Genomic DNA, 24,585 nt, shown 5'->3' with positions numbered 1-24,585 from the left:
GTCTTACAGAACTAGATTTAGAATAGAAATGAACAAAGCAGATAATGATGCAGGTAACGCTGCCATAGACTCGCTGCTGAATTATGAAACTGTGAAGGTACTATGTTTAATTATACTTTCCTCAGCCTTTCACACTGCACTAAGAATTGTTCTGCCATTTAATTTAATATGTGCTGTTAGAGCCTCAGATTCAAATAGTGTCTGTACGTGTGATAGAATAATAGTACTAAATTGTTTTTCTCTTATTTAGAAATTGTCCTTTATTTCTACCTCAGGTTTTTTTGTGACATCAGATTTTACCATCTGAATTAATTTATAAGTGATAAGAGTATGGTTAGCATTTTGATTCAGAATGAACACTAAGCTAATCAATTTAGCATGTAAGTTCTTGACTCTGTATCCCTCAGAGTGCCTAGCATAGTGCTTTCTTTTTTCATAGTGTTTCCTTTCATGTATTTGTTCATTTTCCCATTAAAATAATTATTGAATGTTTCTTGTCTGCAAAGCATTATGCTAAGCCCTGTGATGGAGGAAGAGGGGAAAAAATGATTCCTATTTAATCCTTGGCCTCCCAGAATTTGCTAATCTACTAGGAGGGTTAAAGTAAGTATACAGGTGACTATACAAGAAAGCATAATTCAATGGGGGCAATGCGAACGGGAAAGTTTTATGAAGGAGGTGACGTTGATGACTTTTTAAAGATTTGGGTTTAATTAACTAGGCATTCAGTAAGTGTTTGTGGGATGAATTTTTATGGACTTTTGCAAGTATAGTGCTTTGTAGAAAACTGCAAGAGTACCCATAGTCCAGTGTATTGAAAGTCAGTTTTTAAAATTTTTTCCATACGTGCAGTCTGATAAAAGGATACAAATCATTTAAGAGAATAAAATCTAATTACACTTGTATGTAGTTACTGTTTTTGTATATTATGTAGTATTTTAATAATGAAAACTATGAAGCACAAAGATATGATGGATTTTTGAAGACATATGAGACTGCTTCATTGAAAAGTACCTCTACTCTGGCTATGCTGAACTTTGGTCAAAGTGCTATTTTCAGTGTTGGTTTAACGGCTATAATGGTGCTCGCCAGTCAGGGAATTGTGGCAGGTAATGAATCTGTGGTTTTTAACAATTATAGATGTCTCACTTAACCTTTATGAATAATGATTAATGTAAGGAATGTGTATATTAGCCTTAATTATAATGCACATTCAATTATGTGCTTTAATATCCTTGAAGTACATTCCTTTTTTCTATCAAAATGTGTTCTCTTGACTGTATGATGTCTTTTTATTTCTTTTATTAAAATTATTTTCTTGATTATGCTGTTGCAGTTGTCCCAATTTTCCCCCATTTGTCCCCTTCCCCCCAGTACCCCCCCATACCCTCCAGCAATCTCCCCCCGTTAGTTCATGTCCATGGGTCATGCATTTAAGTTCTTTAGCTACTCCATTTCCTATACTGTTCTTAATATCCCCCTGTCTATACTGTACCTACCGATTTGTACTACTAATCTAGTGTGTAGTCCAAAGGACTAAAATTCAAGCAATCTTTCCTTTAGAAATACTGGCAGCCTTTTAACCTTTCTAATAGCTTTTCATTTGCAAAACATTTTTAAATAAACAATCTTTGTGCCTTTTTTTAATAACCTGCCTACTCAGGATTCATATATTCACTGCGACCTTAATACATGGTTTATCATTTTTAATCATGACACCCATTTTCTGCAGTCTTTTAATATTTATTCTTTTTAAAATTTCTGTTTTATATTACAAAGAAACTAGCTTAGGGAGAGATTTTTTGCCTTCTGTTTCTACTGTCACTTAAGCCATTTTGTGTGTGTGTGTGTGTGTGTGTGTGTGTGTTATGTATAGTGTATGGATGGATTTTTCCCATTCTACTTAGCATATATCAAGTGTCCTGTATTCCTAAATTATGGAATAAAGGGAAATGGGGGTCAAATATATGGTGACGGGAAAAGATTTAACTTTGGGTGGTGGGCACGCCATGCAACATATAGGTGATGTACCATAGAATTGTACCCTTGAAACCTGTATAATTTTATTAACCAATGTCATGCCAATAAATTTAATTTTAAAAAATGTTTTGAAATTTAAGTAGGTCTGAGTTGCTGATTTTGTACATTTTGAGCTGTATTCCAGAGTAATAGACGTAAACTTCTCGAAGTCAAAACAGTTCATCATATCTAAAATATCCTTTTCTTCTTCTGCCAAATGCATATTAAGGTACCCTTACCGTTGGAGACCTAGTAATGGTGAATGGACTGCTTTTTCAGCTGTCATTGCCCCTGAACTTTCTGGGAACTGTATATAGAGAAACTAGACAAGCACTCATAGACATGAATACCTTGTTTACACTACTTAAGGTAGACACCCGAATCAAAGTAAGTAATTTATTTAGTACCTTTTCAAAAGCATGTGAACTTTATCCCATTAAAGGATTATTCTAGGGGAATATTCTTACATCACCATGTTAACAAACCAATTCCTTTTTTGCAGAAATTGGAAGTATCATGTGTATTAAGAGGTCATTTATAGCTTTCACTTCTATGCTTAGAAACCTTACAATGTTAGCAAAGAATATTAGACCTAGAAGCTAAATTTTGTTAACTTGAATTATTTGTACTTGCACTTGATTTACTTTTATAATAATGATATAAAATGTGTGATTGCCTCAACTTCCTTACTGCCCTGTCCAGCCTCCCTTCCCCCCACCCCCCAAATTACTGAAAAATCAAACCATCCATGCAGAATATTTTACCTTAGCAGTGAGAAGTGAAAAAACAAATCTTTAAAAGTATGCTTGGAAGTGGTCTAACTCTACTTATAAATCTCCATCTTCCCCATTATTTTCCCTTTTCTCTCTATGAATTAGAAAACTATCTGCATAGCTTTACTCTAGGCAGTGTGTAAAGTGGTTGTTTTTTTTCTCTTCTCTCTGCTAGGACAAAGTGATGGCATCTCCCCTTCAGATCACACCACAGACAGCTACGGTGGCCTTTGATAATGTGCATTTTGAATACATTGAGGGGCAGAAAGTCCTTAATGGAGTATCTTTTGAAGTCCCTGCAGGAAAGAAAGTGGCCATTGTAGGAGGTAGTGGGTCAGGGTGGGTAATTCAGTTATTTATAAAGTTCTGCGTCATTGATCAATGATTCCCAATGTAATATTTTTTCTTTATCAAAATAGAATGATTACTATGGTTTAAAACAAGGGTTCTCTAATGCCGTGAGAAGCTAAATAAACTTTCCTTGTCTCCAATTTTAGGAAAAGCACTATAGTGAGGCTGTTGTTTCGCTTCTATGAGCCTCAAAAAGGTAACATTTACCTTGCTGGTCAAAATATACAAGATGTGAGTCTGGAGAGCCTTCGGAGGGCAGTGGGAGTAGTACCTCAGGTATTTAAATGAAAGACTAAAACTGCATGGGGAGAGATTTATTTATTGAGTTGGTGGCCCTTTCACTAGAATAATTTGAACCCAAGGAGTCACTATATGCTAATTAGGAAACAGTAGGCCCTACAGGTCAAACTGTTACCAAAAAGACTGAAAAAAAGTGAATGGAAAATGTGTATAATGGATATATTTTTTAAGTTTTAGAAAGATAGTGTAATATAGAGGAAAGAGTCAATGCTGGTATCAAACAGAACTTGATTCTAACCCCAGCTCTGACCCTTACAAATTCTGTGGTCTTGTGCTGCAGTTTCCTCATCTGTAAAATAAGGATTCTATTACTCATAAGATGGAATTATTATGGATTAGAGATAATATGTGTAAAGCACCAAGCACAATGTCTATTACATAATTATTCAGTAAATGGAAACTGTTATTATAATTCTGAATAGCTCTGGACATAGTAAATTAGTAAAAATTACAAAGTAATTTTGGCTGCCAACTTCAAGTTTGTATGCCTTACTCACCACTGTCCCCTCAATACCAAGCACATTTCCGGACACATAATAAACATTTAAGAAGTATTTGCTGAATGACTTTAGGGGGAAAAATAAATTCAGAGTAAGAGTTGAGAAGACAACAAGGAGATAGCATTATAGAATGTGAGTTTTTCTTATGCTGAAAGCCAATAGAGAGACCTGGGATTTAGTTGCAGCCTGCATGCAACCTAGAATCAGAATCAGATCCCTGGGAGAACAATGGAAAAAGGATCAGACAAAGGTGCGTAGTTTGTAAAAAGTCCCCAAGTGGTGTGGCACATTCCATTCTGTCCTGTCCTCCCTTTCACTGAGAATCCTAGGTGTTAGTATACATGAATCACCTGGGGAGATAACTGAAATTCCAGCTCTCTTTTACACACCTTAGTTCTCGTTTAGGATGGCAATGTGGGGGCCCAGAAACCTACATTTTTAAATATGTCACCTAGGTGATTCTGATACAGCTCATTTGTAGACTATATGTTGGGAAACAGTGACCTAAACTGTATATCAAGTGAACTGAATTCTGTTCTATGCCTACTTAGGGCTCAGTGTCCTCATCCATATAACTATGTATAACTGAATTCTTGCCATTCTCTTTTGAAAAATGAAGTGTTTTATTCATTAAGGAAAAATATATGTGGTCAATAAAGAAAGAGATGTTCATTCTTATTGGAGGCCTTAGCAATATAAATTAAATCAACCATGGGGTGCCATTTTTTACTTACCAGATTGGCAAGGATTTTAAAATTCATAACATCTAGTTTGAGCAGGGCTGTGTAAAATGGCCAGTCTGTTGTTTTGCTGATGGAAGTATACAGCTTTCCTGATGAACAAATGGACAGTCTGTATAAAGAGCCTAAAAAATATCCATCCCTTTATTTCTGCCCCTAGAAACTTTTAGTAAGGAAATAAACAGATGTGAACAGATTTTTATATACAAAGATATTCATTACAGCAGTATTTTTAATAGCAGAAGTTAGAAACAGTATAAATGTCCAACAATAAGTAGATGGTTAAATTACCATAATATCAAATGTCATACAGCCATTTCTAAATGCCATGTTTGTAAAAAATATTTGGTGTGGGCAAAATACCCAGATACAAAGTTTGTTGAAAAAGAGGATACCAAAACAAACCATAATATCTGAGTCTTATAATATTAAATGAATATGTGTTAGTAGAGGAAAAAACATTGGAGAAACATTTTGGTTAATAGTTATTGCTGGATGGTAGGATTATAGATTATTTAATTTTTATTTTACCTTATTTTTTTGTATTTTCAAAGTTTTTGTTAGCATTCGTTTTTGATTAGCATTTGTTTGTTAACTTTTTTCTGAATATAAGATATTTTAAAATAAGTGTTTTCTCTTTATAGAACATTAAGCTTATTGGGTTTAAGTACTAAATAAAAGGATATTCTATATTAGTAGTAGGAATATAAATGTTTAAAATATTAGTTGAAATAATATCTGAAACTCTGGGACTGATTATGATGTTAAAGAAGTCTTAATTAATTGAGTATCCTGGTTAATGTGAACTAAAGGAGTCATTTTATTTTATCTTACTATTGCTTTCCAATCATTTGGAGACCTAAAGAGAAGTGGGAGATGGATGCTCTAATTAAATTAGGTTAAGTTTGCCACGTCAGAATAAGTTGAAATAGTGAATGGATGTTTGCAGTGAACTTTCTCAAAAACAAAAACAAAAACAAAAAGCTACAGTACATAAATTTTTGGTTTCTGTGTTTTAAGTTCAACTTAAAAGTCTCGAGAAGCATTAGGAAGTCATATTCTACCTCACTAGTAATTTTAGAAATGCAAATTTGAGCAAAAAGCACATTTTACCCCTCAAGTAGCAACAACTAAAACTTAGTAATATCCAGGATTGCTGAGCATGTGGAGACTTGGCACCCTCATACACTATTGGTTAGAATGTATACTTGTCAGAGCATCTTAAGACAGTTGTGCAAAACCATCAGTGTGTATCCATATGATTACCTTTTAACTCATTCATCTACTTATAAGAATCCTTCTTACAGAAATATATGGGTGCACAATGTCATATATACAATGATATTTTATTTCAACACGCTTTATAGTAACAAAAATTTGGAAACTACATTGATGTCTATCAATAGAGGGATAGATAAATTACAATATACCCTGGTATTATACAACTGTTAAAAAGAAAGAAGTAGGTTTCTGTTACTGATATATACAATCTCCAGGATAAGTTAACTGAAAAAAAACAAAAGCAAAACAATACATATAGTATGGCCCCATTTGTGTTGAAAAAAGCCTGTGCTGAGGCATCTGAATGAACTGAAGAAAGTCGGGAATGATACACAAGAAATTGTCGATGGTGATTAGCTCCAGGAAGGGAAATGGGATTGCAGGGATGAGGGGAGTGGTAAAGGCAGTTATCATGTTTTACGCCTTATGCCTTGATGTCTGTACTGTTGTTTTAATAACTTTTATGATGTCCATAAAGGTATGTATGTATATATCTATATATTTCTGTCTCTCTATCATCTATCTATCTATCTATCTATCTGTCTGTCTGTCTATCTATCTATCTATCTATCTTTGCTCCAGGATGCTGTCCTCTTCCATAATACCATTTACTACAACCTGTTATATGGAAACATCAATGCTTCACCTGAGGATGTGTATGCAGTAGCAAAATTAGCTGGACTCCATGATGCAATTCTTCGAATGCCACATGGATATGACACCCAAGTAGGGGAACGAGGACTCAAGCTTTCAGGTAATTGAAGATTTTAAATCTGCCCCTCCCACTTGGATGCTCCCTTCAAACTTTCATTTGTCAGAGCCATTTTCTAGAAAATGTAGTAACAGAATTCAAACTTAATGCTCATCCAAATGCTTTAGTTAAGGTCCCCAGTCTACTATCCATCGCTGTAAGCAATCTAGTATACAATACTAGAAGTAACTTTTTAAGTGATGCAAGTTTTTCTTTTCACTTGCAGCTGCAAGCATGTTAAATGCTTAATAGTAAGTGACGTGTGTAAGCTCAAGACAGTATTAACTTATTATCCATATTCTTAATATTAAAGGAAAGCCCAGATCATTATTCACTTGGGAAAGTGGTAAGAGTAGAGAGAAGTAATTTGGTAGTAAGTAGTGTGTCTCATCATGATTTCCTAGATTACTTTTAGATTCTTTTTGAGACCCAGCTCTGCCTCTTGCAGCTAAGTAGTATCTGGGCCACAGGTTTATTTTATTTTATTTTATTATTAAAAAAAAAATTATTCCGTTACAGTTGTCCCAATTCCCCCCCCCATTTTTATCCTCACCCAAGGATGTTTTTTTAATTGATTTTAGAGAGAGAGGAAGGGCAAGAGAAAGAAAAACATCAACGTGAGAGAAACATCAATTAGTTGCCTCCCATATGCCCCCCGACCAGGGTCGAACCCACAACCTAGGTATGTGTCCTGACGGGGAATTGAACCTGCAACCTTTTGGTGTATGGGACAATGCTCCCATAAACTGAATGACCCAGCCAGGGCAATTTCCTAGATTATTATATGATGTTTTCAGTATTTTAGCCCTGCTTGTACTGGACATACTTAATTGCTATACTTTCTTTTTTTGTAACTAAGTTTTCAATTACAGTTCACATGCAATATTATATTAGTTTCAGATGTACAACATAGTGCTTGGACTTCCATATACCTTATAAAATGATCGCCCCAATAAATCTAGTATCCATCAGACACCATACATTTAGCCGCTATACTTTCCTTACAGCCATCTTGATTTTCATGTCCTTTTTGATTCAGTGGTCATGTACATTTTGGGGGGCTTGTATATTTCTATTTAAGTGTTTAATTATGAGATTGGTAAGGTTTAATAATGACTGGATTATTTGGAGGGTCTATAAATGTGTTTCTTTGCCCTAATTGAATTCTAGAATACAATGATATCTAATGCCTGAAAGTATTAATGTAATTTATATAAACATACTACATCCTTTACAATTATTCTTCATTCTACTTTAGTTTGAGGGGGAAATGTATATAGTAGGGATGCAGATAAGGCAAAAAGGGAATAAAGAATAGTATGCATGGATTTTAATGAATCCCCATTCCTCCTTGTTAACAACTGGCATCATTGATTAGCTTCATACTAGGTGCAATCTACTAGGCTAAATGTTTTGGAAATAAAAAGATGAAGCCTAAGCTAATCTTCTCTCAAGGAATTTACGGTCTATTAGAAAATTTTGATCTAGGTTGGGAAAATGTTAAGCAAGTTTATTTTCAAGGTAAGTTGATTTGTAGTAGTTGTTTGGTCATTACCCAGTAGTATAAGGTGCCTCTATCATTCCAGTCCACTGTTATGCTTTAGCATTGCTTTTAATAGGAATAGTTTTCAGTTAATGAGCTTACCTTCAGATCATTTGTCCATTTGTCTACTTCTGGAAATTCCCAATTTGTCATGTAATGTAGACTAGCTCCCCCAACTTAAGACTTTGACTCAGATGGCTGTGCCACATTCCATTTCTTAATCACTTTTTTTCCTCTCAGCATGCCTTTGAAGGTAAGAATGGCTAAAGAAATTTTATTCTTACCTAATACCCATCACCTTACAACCAGACATCTCAAAATGAGCAATACATTATTTAGCATTTATGATCATAACTCTAGTAGGTATACAGTAGTCCCTCACTATATCACGGTTCACTTACCGCGGCCTCACTGTATCGCGGTCAGGTAGGATGACGACCATGTCCAGCTTGAAGCAGCTAGAGGAGCTTGAGACCTTCACCCATTGTCCTTTACAAGATTACAAAGGGTCCTAATATTTGAGAGGGGGGGAGTAATTATTTTTTACGAACCAGGGGTATGGATTTTGGGGGGGGGGGATTGCTGGGGGAGGGAGATGCTGGGTGGAGGGGAGCAAAGGGGAGAAAATTGGAACTGTTGTAACAATATAATCAATAAAAGCATTAAAAAATATATATTTAATTATCACAGATTTTTTTGCTCTACTGTGGGGTTTTGTGGTACTGTATACGTATGTTAAAGTTACATAGATTTAAGAGTGTAGGATAAATGTAAGGTTCCTACTTTGCGGGGGGGTCTGGAACGTAGTACCCGCGGTAAGGGAATATTGGAAACATATGCTATTCTTTAATTTCCAGAATTCTGTTGAATAAAATTGAAACTGGATTGGTTTCCATTTGAACTTTGGGATGCATGTCAAAAATTTTGGGGTGGTAAAAATATAGTATAATATACAGATGATGTATTATAGAATTATACACTTGAAACCTATATAACTTTATTAATCAATATCACCCCACTAATTTTGTTTAAAAATCTCAAATTTAAAAAGAAACTCGTCCCACAACTGTAATTGAATAACCAAAAAATAAAATTTAAAAAAAAAATGAAATTAAAAAAATTAAAAAAGTAAAAAATAAAACACATCACAGCTCCTTTTGATAATCTCAAAAATAAAATAAAATAAAATAAAAAATAAAAAGAAACTTGTCCCTCCTCTGAGAGTCTGCTTCTTTTAGAAGCTTTCTGCTCCTGAGTTGCTAGGTAGATAAGCAGATAGTTCTGTCATGCTGCCTGCTTTGATAGGAGAATTTTGATCTTATGAAATGGGGAAGAGTGTGAATAGTATGAATATAAACTTAGTCATTGATATTAGATATAAGGAGCCCCTTCTATAGGTTGAAGATAATAATTGCAGAACAAATAAAAATGAAATAATATTTAGTGTACCAGATTATCGAAACGTGGAACTTGTTTCCTGAAGAGGTTACTGAAGCTAAAAAATAGTTTTTTCAGGCATTAATAAATTAATAGATAACGGATTAGAAAAGAAGCCAAAAGGGGCATATTCAACAACGTGCCATCTTTTATACAGTCATACCTCAGAGATATTTTAGGTTCGATTCCAGACCACTGTAATAAAGTGAAATATCACAACAAAGAGAGTCACGTGATTTTTTTTGGTTTTCCAGTGCATATAAAAGTTAAAGTTTACATTACACTGTAGTTTGTTAAATATACAATAGAATTACATCTTTAAAATAGTGTGCATACGTTAATTTAAAAATATTTTATTGCTAAAAGATACTAACCATCTGATCCTTCAGCAAGTTGTAATCTTTTTGCTGATGGAGAGTCTTGCTGCGATGTTAATGGCTGCTGACTGATCAGCATTGGTGGTTGCTGAAGGTTGAGGTGCCTAATACAATAACAATGAAGCTTGTCTCATTGATTAACTCTTCCTTTCACAAACCATTTTTCTGTAGTTTGTGATGCTATTTAGTAGCATTTTACCTACAGTATAACTTCTTTCAAGTTGGAGTCAATCCTCTGAAACCTGCTGCTGTTCATCAACTAAGTTTATGAAGTATTCTAAATCCTTTGTTCTTACTTCAACAGTCTTCACAGTGTCTCCACCAGGAGTGGATTTCATCTCAAGAGATCACTTCCTTTGCTCATCCATAAGAAGTAACTCCCCATCCATTACAGCTTTATCATGAGATTGCAGCAATTCAATCACATCTTCAGGCTCCACTTCTAATTCTAGTTCTCTTGCTATTTCCATCAGACCTGCAGTTACTTCCTCTACTGAAGGTTTGAACTCCTCAAAGTCATCCATGAGGGCTGGAATCAACTTCTTCCAAACTCCCATTAGTGTTGATATCTTGACCTCTTCCCACAAATTATGAATCTTCTCAATGACCTCTAGAATGGTGAATCCTTTCCAGAAGGTTTTCAATGGACTTTGCCCAAATCCATCACAGGAATTACTGCCTATGGCAGCCATAATAAGACCTGAAAGACAAAATTACTCCTTGCTCCATGCACTGCAGAATGGATGTTGAGTTAGCAGGCATGAAAACAACATTGATCTCATTGTACATTTTCATCAGAGCTCCTGGGTGACCAGGTGCATTGTCAATGAGCAGTATTTTTGAAAGGAATCTTTTTTCTGAGAAATAGGTCTCAACAGTGGTCTTAAAATATTTAATAAACCACATGGTAAACAAACGTGCTATTATCCAAGTTTTGTTCCATTTATAGAGCACAGGCAGAGTACATTTAGCATAATTCTTGAGGCCTCCTAGGATATTCAGAATGGTAAATGAGCACTGGCTTCAACTTAAAGTCACCAGCTGCATTAGCCTCTACCAAGAAAATCAGCCTGTACTTTGAAGCTTTGAAGCCAGGCATTGACTTCTCTCTAGTTATGAAAGTCCTAGATGGCATATTCCAATATAAGGAAGGCTGTTTTGTCTGCATTGCAAACTTATTTAGTGTAACTGCCTTCATTAATCATCTTGATTAGATTTCCCTTTATTATCATTCATGTGTTTGCTGGAGCAGCACTTTTAATTTCCTTCAAGAACCTCCCCTTTGCATTCACAACTTGGGTAACTGTTTGTCACAAAAGGCCTAGCTTTCAGCCTGTCTCAGCTTTCAACATGCCTTACCCACTGAGCTTAATCAGTAATAACTTTGCATTTAAAGTGAGAGATGTGTGACTCCTCCTTTTTCTTGAACACTTACAGGCCATTATAGGGTTATTAACTGGCCTAATTTCAATGTTCCTGTGTCTCAGGGAGGTCCAAGGAGAGGGAGAGAGATGGGGGAATGGTTGATTGGTGGAGCAGTCAGAACACACATTTTTTTGACTAAATTCATCATTTGATATGGGCATGGTTTGTGGTGCCCCAAAACAATTACAATAGTAACATCAGAGATCACCACAACAAATATAATAATTATAGTAATGATGGTGAAAAAGTTGAAAATATTGTAAGAATTACCAAAATGCGACACAGAGATACAAAGTGAGCAAATGCTGTTGGAAAAATGGCACCAAACCACTTGCTTGATGCATGGTTGCCACAAACCTTCAATTTATTATTTTTTTAAAATTACAGCATATGTGAAGTGCAGTAAAGCAAAGTGCAATAAAACAAGTGTGCCTGTATTTCCAACCATAGTTCTATGTGAGATTGACGCTTACCTTAGACCTACAGGAGTCCCAGTGAAGAAAGAAATATTGCTTCATTTTCAATAGAGCATATCTAGGAATAAATGTGTACTTGCACCTTGTGATAGGAAGAACAGTAAACTGTGAGTCAATTAGATCTAGTCTAGATTCCACTACAGCCTCTGTGACCTGGAGCAAATCACTTAACCTTTCTGGACCTCTGTTTTCTTTCTGGTAAAGTAAGTCTTTAGTTTTTCATTAAACTTACTGAGGTGACATTAGTTAATAAGGTTATGTAGGATTCAAGCATACAGTTCTATGACACATTACTTACATATTGCATTTTGTTTACCACCCAAAGCCCTTTCTGTTTTAAAATCCTGATATACTAGAGACCCAGCAGCCAATAGCTAAGGTGAAATAAGAGATATCTGGTATATACCCTTAACTTTGAAGAGTGCTGTGAGAATAATACCTTTATTACCCCAAATCCTTGAGAATACTGGCTGAATGGTACTTTTTCATGTTAAGAGATAAGTTTAGATATTCATAGTTTTATGTCTTCAGGTTTTCAGGCCTCAGATAGAGAATTTGTTTTTGGCTTTGTTAATTTTCTAATAGTGAAAATTTTTACCTAATATTGCTGTTCTTGGGGAAGTAATATAAAGTAATATGTAATGAGCATATTTCTAGTGAAAGGAATATGGTAGAATCAAAGTTATTACTTCCCCTCTCATTATTTTACCTGCCATGAACTCAGAGTCCATAATTACATTTATGTTCCAGGGAATGTAGTTTATCAAAGGATATCAAAAATAAACTTACGCTTTCAAAACTGAGTAAAATGAACAGTGATCAGGAGTAGAGGTAAATGTTAAAGGTATTACTTGGTGGTTATATTCAATGGGAATACTAGAAACAAAATATGTCTTTATATTATACTTCCTTAAACTAATTTTTTTTTTAACCAGGAGGAGAAAAGCAAAGAGTAGCAATTGCAAGAGCCATTTTGAAGGACCCTCCAGTCATTCTCTATGATGAAGCCACTTCATCATTAGATTCAATTACTGAAGAGGTAAAATACAAAGTTCTTCCATTATCAATGCTTAATTTTTCTCCTTGGAAATTTCAGTAAAATGGTTAATTGTTTTGTATTTTGTGTGAACTTCAGTAGGAGGTACTACAGAGCAAAATACCTTGCCCTCCCCGCCCAGATACCAAGTGTTGATAGTAAAAATAATGGGTTGTGATGAACAATTACATTGTTAAGTCCATTTGCGAACAGGTCTTCTTTGGGAACTCTGTGGCAACTTATGCTCTTGTTGTATTACCCTTGCATTTTGCAAAGCTGTAGGAATTCTCTAATCTGCTAACAAAGGAAGAAGGTTTTAATCTTCCTGCTATTGACACTTATCATTCATTAAAACAAGTCACGTAAATGATTGTGATACAGTTATACACCAGAAAGCCTTACACTTATCATGGAACAACTTACTGAGGTGCAGATGAGGCAAACACAGCCTGCAGTGCTGGTAGTAATTTATATTCATTTCACAACAAATATTGTGAAATACCAAGATGTTGTAACACTGATGTCATGGCATTACCTGTCAACCACATTAGACTTCATAACAACATCCTTGTATTAAACACGAAAGTCTTTAACAGTGATGATAATTTCATGAATGAATCCCTTTAGTCTACAGTTGAGGATAGCTAGATGTTATTTGTCAGTTGCTTCCGTTTCACCTATATTTCACTTGACTACATAGGTAAAACCTAGTGTTGAAGGTTAGGCCTAATTTCAGGTTTTCAGCATGTATTTGCATATGGAGTTAAGATTCAGGACATACTATTTGATATGCCATGTGTTTAAAGCAGCTTAATTTCTAAGTGAATTGTTTAGCGTTAAGAATTTGTTAAATTTAAAGAGAACCTTAGGCAGGACCAGACCCCATTCATAGGCAGAGTAGGAATCTGTTTACAAGAACTTTATACTTTAAAATGTCATCCACAAGTATCACAATTTAAGAGTCTTAGCAATCATTATTTGAAACATGTAGCTTTATTATCTCAGAGCATAACCCATTAAGAGGTAGCAGAGATACCTCCCCTCCCCATGGGAATGAGTTACAATAGATGGTAATTTTTGTGGCCCTTTTTAATAGGTCCAGAGAGTTTAATTTCTTGAGGGTTAGAAAATGGAGTCCCCAAAACCATCACAATATTTTTTAGAATTAGCCCTTCACTTTTCAGTCTGCAGTAGTAAAATATAAGATCTTCTTCTCATGGGTCACCATGTACTCTTAATAATTTTATTTCTTTAATAAATACAATGTTTAGAAATATCTATAGGAAGCCATTTGGTATATTCCCCCATCTCCCACATAGCTGTTTCCATCTAGCTAGCTGTACTAGGACCCATGTTTCCAAATACAGCCATATATGTATGTGTATACACACACACGTGTGCACGCATGCGCGCGCACACACACACACACACACACAGCTCTCTAAATACTTTACAGGCAGTAAACAAAAATGTATTTTCCAGAATCCATTAAGAAGGCAAAATGTTTTTGAAAAAGAAGTTTCCTTTAAAAAAAAAAGAAGTTTCCTCAAGTTGCACATACACAGTTGTCTGTGTTGTTCTTTCTGTCCTCTGAGTTTGAACTAAGGAAAAGTGAATGCTCCTGTACCCTTTGACTCTTATTTTTTAAAAATTTCTCTGCATCCCTCCTCATTTCATTTTTGCCCTCATCAACCAGATAAAATATCACACCTGGCTCTGCTCCTAATATCACTGGGTTCATCATTGTAGCTTGCTTGTTTTTAAGTATAGAAAATATCCACTTTCTTCCAGATTTTGTAATTTACAGAAATGTTGCCTATCTTAAAGGTGATTTTTTTCTGATGATGTGGCCATATTTGTTTTTTGTTTTTGATTGATTTTCGCCTCTTCTTAGTTATTAGATTAGGCCAAATACTTGGCAGTGGTATAAAGTTTATATAATATAAATTTGATTGGCATTTTATATGTCCCTTTAAGGAATGTATGATTATTTTAACTTACATTTACCTAATATATAGACCTTTTCCCCCCTTCTACTCTTCTTGTTGCCAAACCTGCAGACAATTCTTAGTGCCATGAGGGATGCAGTCAAACACAGAACTTCTATTTTCATTGCACACAGATTGTCAACAGTGGTTGATGCAGATGAAATCATTGTCTTGGACCAGGTAAGAGACTTAACTTTTAAAGTTTAGTGTTTGAAGAACATTGGGAATTGTAACAGACACAAGCAAATTAAATATTTTTTCTAAAGAAATATACAGAATTTGTGTTCTTGGAATGAGATTGCATTTTGATAGGATTCTGTTTTTACCTCCTTTTGATAATAAATAATGCATGTCACATCCAAGAAGGAAGAAACTACATTAACACACTCTTTTATTAAAGTATTAAAAGCAAAGTTAGGTCAGGAAAGCATTAAATCTTCATCTGATAGAAGCAGGTTTTAAAGGATGTATATATTATAAGATAATTTTACTGCATTTTGTTTTTGCTCTGTACAGAATTTTTGCTCAGCATCTTTACTGTATTTTATATTTTCATTTTTTCTAATATCTGCACATACCCTATATCTAAAATAAAATATCACAAAGTGGTCATTTTCAAACATGGCCATTTTATCTTTTTTCTCCTGGAGAAAGTAACAAAATGAACAATGCACTTTCTCTTCTGAGGGAATTACTATAAAAGTGCACTATCTAAAATGTTCTAAACAAATCAGGGTACCACTATTGTGATTGGTAGATTAGAAAAGTATAGTAGATTTTCTCTTCTTTCTGTAGGGACTTATCCCCACCCCCTAGTACTTGTTACATCTAACATTGCTTGGTTTTTCATCTCCCATTCAGCTTTTTTTATGATTATCTTTCCCTTCTAATAAATAAACCTTCAATTCTTTATAATTTTGAAAGCTGGAGTACTGGGTGTTAAGGGAGAAAAAACATTCTTATATACTTTCTCTATTAAGTTATTGAGAGAACTTTTCACACCTCTAAAATTTTTTATAGGGTGTTCAGTTCTGTGGTGTATCTATTATTCCCTTTATAAGTTACCTGGATACTGGAGACCCTAGGGCTTTTTGTTTATTTGTTCATCACTGCTTGCATTCATTAGAAAATAAAATGACTTTTTCCCAGTATGATTGTACCAGAACGTCTTAAATGGGAATTTTGTGAATATGCTTTATTATCTCATTGATGTTCAAGAATCTGAAAAAAAATCTGTTGTTTTTTGCTTTTTACTAAACTTTCCAATACAGTTGAGCCGTTTCTTATAAATATAAAATGTTAGAAGTATTTTAGCAAGTCTGTAGTTACCTGCCTCATGCCATGAGGTTCACAGTATGTACCGTTTTATCACAACATTGCCACTTAGAGTTTGGATTATAATTGGAACTAATTTATTAATGATTATAGCACTTGTATCTAAAATCTCTTTGGTTTATAACTTGATGGTTTTGTAATTGCTTGATTATGAAGATCAGAGATTTTTATTTTACAGTGAAACTAATGTGATCTCATTTGTTTTGTCAGCAGTCTCTTGTAGTATTAGTGTTGAGTCTACATAAGAAATAACATTCCCCTCCCCCCCCAAAAAGCAGCATTCTTAAGGCCCTTCCTCATCCTCCACAGCCCGGGGATTACCCTTCCCCAGCCTTGGCAAGAAGCTAGATTTTTGCTTGTCAGGAAATTGAGTCAAAGATGCTCTGGACACATGAAAGTTACCAGGCAAATTAAAAAAGAGGTGCGAGATTAACTGGGAATCAAAACATACCAAAAAACAAGATCACAGACCCTCTTGTGCCACCAGGTCAAAGAACCTTGCCAACCAGTGGTTTACTTCTACTATCATTACTCCTTCCCTTGTCATCAGATAATTGGAGGATTCTTCTCTGAAAAAAAGAAGTATCCTTAGAATAAAAGGTATTTGAATTTGGGGTCCCCAGCAAAATAACCAGGCACCCATGTGATCACTCTACAGTGAAACCCAACCGTTGAAAAACCCACTCCTATGCATAGAGTTTCCAGTCAACTTTTCAATGCACAGTTCTTAAGTGTCAGTGGATAATAAAGGAAGACCTCCAAAACAAACAGGAAAAAAAGAATGCAGTAAAAAATGTAGACAGTACAGTGAGCATAAGAAAACATAAAAATATAATTACTATTAGAGGTCATGGAAAATATAACATTTCTAAAACAAGGAAAAACGCTGTTAAAAAAAAGGGAGATTTCTATGGGGCAAGTTTCAGGGTATGTTGTTAATTGAAAGGCAAAAAGATGCAAAAGAGTAGATGGTGTGCTACTTTTTGCAGGAAGGATGGGGGAAGAGCAAATGTATATTTACTTATTTCTGCAAAAAGAAACATTTGGAGCATAAACTAGAAACTAAAGAAATTGGCTACCTACAAGGTGGAGAGAGAAAAGGTATAGAAAAGATAGGGGAGAAACAAAACTTTCCTGATTTTATTTTTATATTATTTTTACTTTTGAACCATGCTAATGTTTTTATATATTCAAATTTTAAAAATCAATAAGGATGGGGAAAAGCAAAAACTGAATACAAGCAGAAAGAGCGAAAATAATTGCATAAACAGGAAGCAGGTCTAGGGTAGCTAGAAGTACAGTGAGCTCACTCTCTGCCACGAACACACTGAATGTACACCTATATTTACAGCAGTTCCTCCTGAGACAACTGTGGGCTGATTAAACAGCTTCTGCACAACAAATGAGAGAGAGAGAGAGACCACATAGAGAAGGTTGGGGAACCATGAGACTTCTCTGGGATCTGAGGAAACTCTCCAGGATAGGAGGAATCTGTGAGTGCCTTGTTTTCATCTCCCTGCACTTGGATAATGCAGGCAGGAACTCTATCCGTGTGTTCTGACTGACCTGCAAGGCCACCTTAGTGCATTCCTGGACACCCTACCCAGAGCTGGCTCCAGCAGTAAAAACAAGATGCTTTCATGTGCATACACAACCCACCCCGCACCTGGAGCTTGATTCAATGAGTCCAATAAGGTACTGAGATACTCTCATTGGGCTGCTGCTGCATGTGCCCACAAGGCTGCCCGGTCATGGCTCCATTCAGTGAGCAAACAGCTGGAACAACAGGGAGCTACCACACATGTGTGCACACCAAGCTGCCCTGCCCCTAACCCACTCCTTCTGGCCAGGCTGCAACCCTGGGGCCACATACACCTGTCCCAACTTGAACCAGCCTACCAAAACCAACTAGCATCCAGTCTACATAGAGGCCACTTCTACACAAGACCGCTTTTTCAAGATTGGGAGAAATACCTATCTCATTCATGTTATAGGAACAAACAGAGGGAGTCAAACAAAATAAGACAGAATGTTATCCTCCAAAGACAGGAACAAAAATAAAACCAAGAAAAAAATTTCTAATGAAATGAAGATAAGTAATTCCTTTATAAGGAGTTCAAAGAAATGGCTATAAGGGTGTTCAACAAACTTGAGAGTACAAAAGAGAAACTCAGAACTTTAGCAGAGAGTTAGAAAATATTATAAAGAACCAATGAGAGATAGAGAATACAATAACTGAAATGAAAAATACTCTACAAAGAATTGACAGCAGATTTAATACAGAAGAACAGATTAGTGACCTAGAGACAGAATAGTGGGAATCATCCAATCGTAATATCAAAAAGAAAAAAGAATTTTCAAAACAAGGATAGGATAAGGGACCTTTGTGACAACATCAAGCACACTAACATTATAGGCATACCAGGAAAAGAGAAAGAAAGGAGCAGAAAGTATATTTGAAGAAATAGTGGCTGAAAAACATCCCAATCTGGTGAAGAAAACAGACATTCGGGTCCTAGAAGTGCAGAGTTCCAAACAAAATCATCCCAAAGAGGCCCACACCAAGACATGGTGTAATTAAAGTGGAAGAAGTTAAGGATAAAGAGATAGTCTTGAAGGCATCAGGAGAAGACAGGTCGCATAACAAGGGAAACCCCATAAGTCTGTCAGCTGATTTCTCAAAAGAAACTTTGCAGGCTAGAAGGGACTGGCTAGGAGTATTCAAAGTGATGAAAAGCAAGTAACTACAACCTAGGTTATTCTATCCAGCAAAGCTATCATTTAGAGTGGAAGGGCAGATAAAGTGCTTCCCAGACAAGATAAAGCTAAAGGAGTTCAACATCACCACGCCTTTATTACAGGAAATGTTAAAGGGACTTACTTAAGGAAAAGAAGATCAAAACTATGAACATTAAAATGGCAATGAAGTCACAACTATTAACAGTTAAATCTAAAAAACTATAAACAAACAAGCAGAACAGAAACAGAAGTAGAAGTAGAGATATGGAGATCATTTGGAGGGTTATCAGTTGGAAGGGGGATGGAGGAGAATGGAGGAAAAGGTGCAAGACCTTAGAAGCATAACTGGTAGGTACAGAATAGATGGGGCTGGGGGGGTGTTAACAACAGAATAGGAAATGGAGAAGCCAAACAGCTTATGTGCAGGATCCATGGACATGAACTAAGGGGGGAGATTGCTGGAGGGAATGGGAGATGCTGTGTGGAGGGGGGGAAAGGGGGAAAATTGGGACAACTTTAATAGCATAATTAATAAAATGTATTTAAAAAGAACATTATTGGAACTGTTCGTGAAATCTGGATACAGATTATATGTTACATAAATTCCTTGGATATGATATAGTTATATTCCAGCCACATAGGAGAATATCTCTGATTTTAGAAGGTACATGTTAGTGAAATACTTAGCATTGAAATGTAGTGACGTATGTAACTCATCCTCAGATTATTTAGCAAAAATAGTATATACATTTAGAAATAGGATGAAGTGAAAGAAAGCAAATATGGAAATATTCACAGTTGCTAAACTAGGAGAACTATATATACATCTTCATTGTTATTATTCTTGCAACATTTGAAAATTAAAAATGAGGGTGGTAAATAAATATATAAACGAACAACCAGAGATCAAGATATTTTGGAAATGAAAAATATCATTGCTTAAATAAAGTCAAGTAAATTTCCAAAGAATGGAATAAAAAGAGAGAGAAAATAAAGAAAAGATAAGAAAATGAGAGTATCAGTCAAAGAGGTCCAACATCTGACTAATGGTAGTTACAGAGAGGATCAGAAAAATGAGAGAAAATTATTTAAAAAATAATAATATGTCCAAAATTTCAGAGAATGAATTTCCATTTAGAAAGTACATGCCAAGTAACCATCACAACGAATGGAAAGGAAAATAAAAAACACCACGACATAGTATCATAAAATTTCAAAATTTAGGATAAAGAAAAGATCTTAAAAGCTGTGAGAGGAATATCTCTGGGGCTGTGGGAGAATTGAACTAATTCATTACCTAATATAGATGATTATGAGGAAAGTAGAGTTCAGGCAGGTTTTACAATTCTGGAATAAAGTTTAGAGAGAAGTAAGTGAAAAAAGTTACTAAATCCAGGAAGAATGAAAAATCATATAGAAAAAAATATGAAATCATAGTACCTGCTTGACTCAACAGATAATGCTTACACAGTCATTATAAGCTAAACATTGAATATTAACTTAAACAGCATTTACAATATAACCAGTTAGTAGGAGAGTGAAGAGGCAGTGGGAAGGTGAGTTGGTATAAAAGTGTTGAATCTCGTATATATGTATATCCTGTGATACATATGTACAGGCGTTCCCCAGCTTACAATGGATCATCTTAAAATTTTCAACCTCACAATGGTGCACAAATTATATGCATTCAGTAGAAACTGTACTTGAATTTTGAATTTTGATCTTAATCTGAGCTAGTGATAGGCACACTATCAGGAGAGTAAGCAACCAATGCTCTCTATGTATTATGTTGTCTGTTCTTTTGGATATTGTGTTCTGAGCACATGTAAGGTAGATAAGCTAAGCTATGGTGTTTGGTAGGTTAGGCATATTAAATGCATTTTTGGATTACAATATTTTAAACTTAAAATGGGGTTATCAGGACATAACCCCACTGTAAGTTGAACAGCATTTGTGTGGGTGTGTCTGTGTATGTATGTGTCTATTTGTAAATACTGGAAGAAACGGCTATGAATTTGGGGTAGGAAGGAGATACTCATGCACAGAGAAGAAGGCAAAAGTCTTTTTATTGTAAGCTTTGCAATATTACTTGACTTTTTTAAGCTGTGTACATTTGTGCTTTAATACAAATTAATTTAAAATATATCTTGTACTTTTTATTGTAGGAAGAATTATTTTTGAATTGCTTCATTGATGTTTCTATAAAAATAATTACATTCTAATAGTTTTTTATGACTTTTCATTGAGGATTTTTGTTTTTGACAGTGATAAATGGAAAAGTATAAAATATGTAATCCATGGAGAGTTTTGTGCCAATGAAATGGTCCCTACATACCAAGATTGAGAACTATATTCTTTAGGATCCAGAGAAATTGAAATAGCTGAACAAAATAGTTCTCTCTTAGACCGAGGAGCCTTAAATTGACCACTCACAAGTGGGCACAAATTTTGGTTATTTTGCTTAAGGATATATTTGTAAAGGTCCTATCACCAGGAGTATCAGTAAAAGTGACAAAATTCCTTTACTCTGTCAGCATGTTTTAACAATAGCTGTCAACAGACTGATTGATTATAAATAAGAGGTTGGAATCTATACCAAATCTCTCTGCAAGGTTAAATTTAATAGCCATTGTTAACAAAAATAGCTACTGGCAAAGTAAAATTTTCATGGAGAAATCTTTTTTATTTCAAACTACACATAAGGATTTAGGGATATTATTTTTAATTCTTTTAAGACTCTATATAAATAACAGTGCTTTGATTTAAATATTTACTACTAATTACAGAAAATACCACCTTTAAAAATTTTACCTTTTTCTGCCCTTCAAAATGTAAAATTAAACATTAAAATCTTATTTGCTTTAAGTGAAATAGTTTACATTATGTGAAATGTCATAGCTTTTGTTCACTGAACTAATAGCTCAGCAATGAAGAAACCATTTCTACCTCAAATGTTTCCACTGTACTATGGCTGAGGAATTGGGAGAGGTATTTTAATGAATACAAATCTTTTAAAACCCTTAACTCCTCAGTTATAAAATATTATGTATTTTCAGTTATTTTGCTAGTTTTACAACCTTTCTCTATGTTTCTCTTGTTTTTGCTTTTTTAGGGTAAAGTAGCTGAACGTGGTACCCACCATGGTTTGCTTGCTAATGCTGGCAGTATCTATTCAGAAATGTGGCATACACAGAGCACCCATGTGCAGAGCCATGATAACCCAAAATGGCATACGGAGAAAGAAAATCTGTCCAAAGAAGAGGAAAGGAAGAAACTACAAGAAGAAATTGTGAACAGTGTGAAAGGCTGTGGAAACTGTTCCTGCTAAGTCACATGAGACATTTTCTTTTTTGACTATACATTTGCACTGAAGCAAAAAAAAATTTTAGGGACTACACAGAGAACATGTATGAGCAAAATTGTTTTATTAAAAAAATTATATATTCCCATTATCTATATTCCTTCTTTTAGATAAGATTTATTTGAATGATGGTTTGAGCTTTATATCTTTCACAATCTATTTTAATGTGTTATTTTTGTTTATTCCCAAATTATTTTGTTGTTACTGCTTTCATTTTGCTCAAATCACAATTTGTTTTACTATTTGACTTTACCCCATTTCCATTTTGGAGGCCCGATAGTCATTTGATGATATCCATAACCAAATGAATCAGACTGGTTTCCAATTTTTGGTAGTTTTTAAAACCCTATTCAGGCTGACAATTTAGATGGAAAGTGTCTTTTTCTTAAAATTAAAAAAATAAAAATAAGAGGAAGACAGTGAGGTTCATTGTTTCTCTTCCTTGCCACCACCATTGAAATACTTCAGTGATAGATATCTATACTCATGTTTTTAAAAAGTATTTGCCACTATGTACCTTTTGAGGAAAAACCTAATTCTTGTGTTAACCAGCACTATAACTATCATCTAGCGGTAAGAATTTTATTTTTTCCCGCCAAGATGAGGTATCATTTTTGTCTTGGACAAAAATTTATATATTTCTCTTTAAAGACTTACAAACCCTGATGTAACTTGAGACATGTCATACTGGGAGTGATCTAAAAAGCTTAGGAAGTTAATTGCCTTTTCTGTTTCTATCTTAAATACACTGCTTTTGTTATCGAAAGTTATAAAAAGAAACAACTAAATGAGATGTGTGCGTGCATGCGTGTGTGTGTACACATGCTCAAACGGGTAAATAGCAACATCCACTTAAAAATTCTTAATGACCTTTAGAGAAATAGGAGAGGTTGGACTGGAATCTGTATTGATACTTCAGAATTACTTTATCACAAGATCTGCTCTTCCTTTTTCAGTAATTTAATGAGTCCCTTTAAGCTTTGATGTAACAAAAAGTAGCCCAACTGAAATATTCAAGTTTTACCTGCTAGAAATAATTAATAAAATGTTGATATATGTTCACTGAGAAAACGCCTCTCTTTTATAATTTGAATATGCTTTAATTTGGTTGGTAGTAATCGTTCTGTTTCAAACACTGTGTACCTCATGACTAACCACCTGACTGTATATAATGAGGCTTTATTTCTCAGAAAAGTTTTTAAAGGAGTTATTTTATTGGTTTATGGTTTCAGTGTGTTTTAAATGATAATTTGGTATGGGTGAGGCTAATTTTTTTTTTCTGTTCTGTATTTTCATTCATGGGTACATAAACTTACCTACCTTGAGTGTTCAGTTTTGTTATATAAGGGCAATTTGATAAGTATCAATAGCTTGAAACCAGTGTCTCAAAGTTAGTCTTTGGCACCAGAGTAAGTCATGTAGGCACTTGCTTTTGTTTTTTGTTTTTAATTTAATCTTTATTGTATTTTTTTCATTACCATTTAGTCCCCTTATACCCCCTCAGCCCACAAGCACCACGTTGTCCATGTCCATGAGTCATTTTTCCTTTTTGCTCAATCAAAGATCTTGCTTTTGAAGTTGTAGTTAACACTAAGATACTTAATTGTCTGCAAAATGGAGGGGGATGGGGAGTTAGACATTTCTTACTCTGAAGCCATAGACATTATTGCTCTTCTGAAGGGGAAAAAAAAAAGCAATTCTTTTGAATAAATTGGCTGTATTTCTAGAAATATGGTTAGTCCAGGTAGAGATTTTCCTTCTGTTAATTCCTACACATTTCCAATGGTACTGATAGAAAAGATTTAGCTTAGTTGTGTACTCCAGCAGGTAAGATTGAAGTAACCATTAGAAATATTCATTCTGAGTGTGAATAGTGGTATTCAAAGTAAGTAATTCTGCAATATGCAAAACATATAGTCAAAGAAAGATAGGAATATTTTTCAGGTGGGGATAATTTCCCCAGTAAGAGATTAACTGGAGGTGGTTTCTAGACCATTGGGTCATTGTGGTCATAAACCAGTATTTTCAACTAATAAAAAGTTACCTAAAACACAAAGTTTTTTGTAGGGATTATAACTAAATTTTAAATATTTTTCTCTTAACTTCATCATATTAAGGTGATTCCATACAGTGAAACAACAATTTAAAAAGAG

At 34.7% G+C, this 24,585-nt stretch overlaps 1 protein-coding gene across 1 annotated transcript in view; it reads left to right on the top strand.

The window, feature by feature from the left end:
* The window catches only part of ABCB7 (ATP binding cassette subfamily B member 7), an 84,589-nt gene extending 61,092 nt beyond the window's left edge, over positions 1 to 23,497 (top strand). The window contains exons 7-15 of the mRNA XM_090264256.1: positions 10 to 97; positions 935 to 1,109; positions 2,249 to 2,406; positions 2,968 to 3,131; positions 3,290 to 3,419; positions 6,547 to 6,718; positions 12,909 to 13,012; positions 15,070 to 15,177; positions 22,184 to 23,497. Coding sequence (XP_090120382.1) covers positions 10 to 97; positions 935 to 1,109; positions 2,249 to 2,406; positions 2,968 to 3,131; positions 3,290 to 3,419; positions 6,547 to 6,718; positions 12,909 to 13,012; positions 15,070 to 15,177; positions 22,184 to 22,399 — 1,315 coding nt within the window. The 3' untranslated portion in view covers positions 22,400 to 23,497. The remainder of the gene's footprint in view (positions 1 to 9; positions 98 to 934; positions 1,110 to 2,248; positions 2,407 to 2,967; positions 3,132 to 3,289; positions 3,420 to 6,546; positions 6,719 to 12,908; positions 13,013 to 15,069; positions 15,178 to 22,183) is intronic.
* Positions 23,498 to 24,585: the final 1,088 nt, after the last annotated feature.

The sequence above is a fragment of the Furipterus horrens genome, unplaced genomic scaffold (assembly GCF_987537825.1).
Source record: "Furipterus horrens unplaced genomic scaffold, mFurHor1.1.pri manual_scaffold_17, whole genome shotgun sequence".
Lineage (NCBI taxonomy): Eukaryota > Metazoa > Chordata > Mammalia > Chiroptera > Furipteridae > Furipterus > Furipterus horrens.
This window is presented reverse-complemented; position numbering and strand designations above follow the sequence as displayed.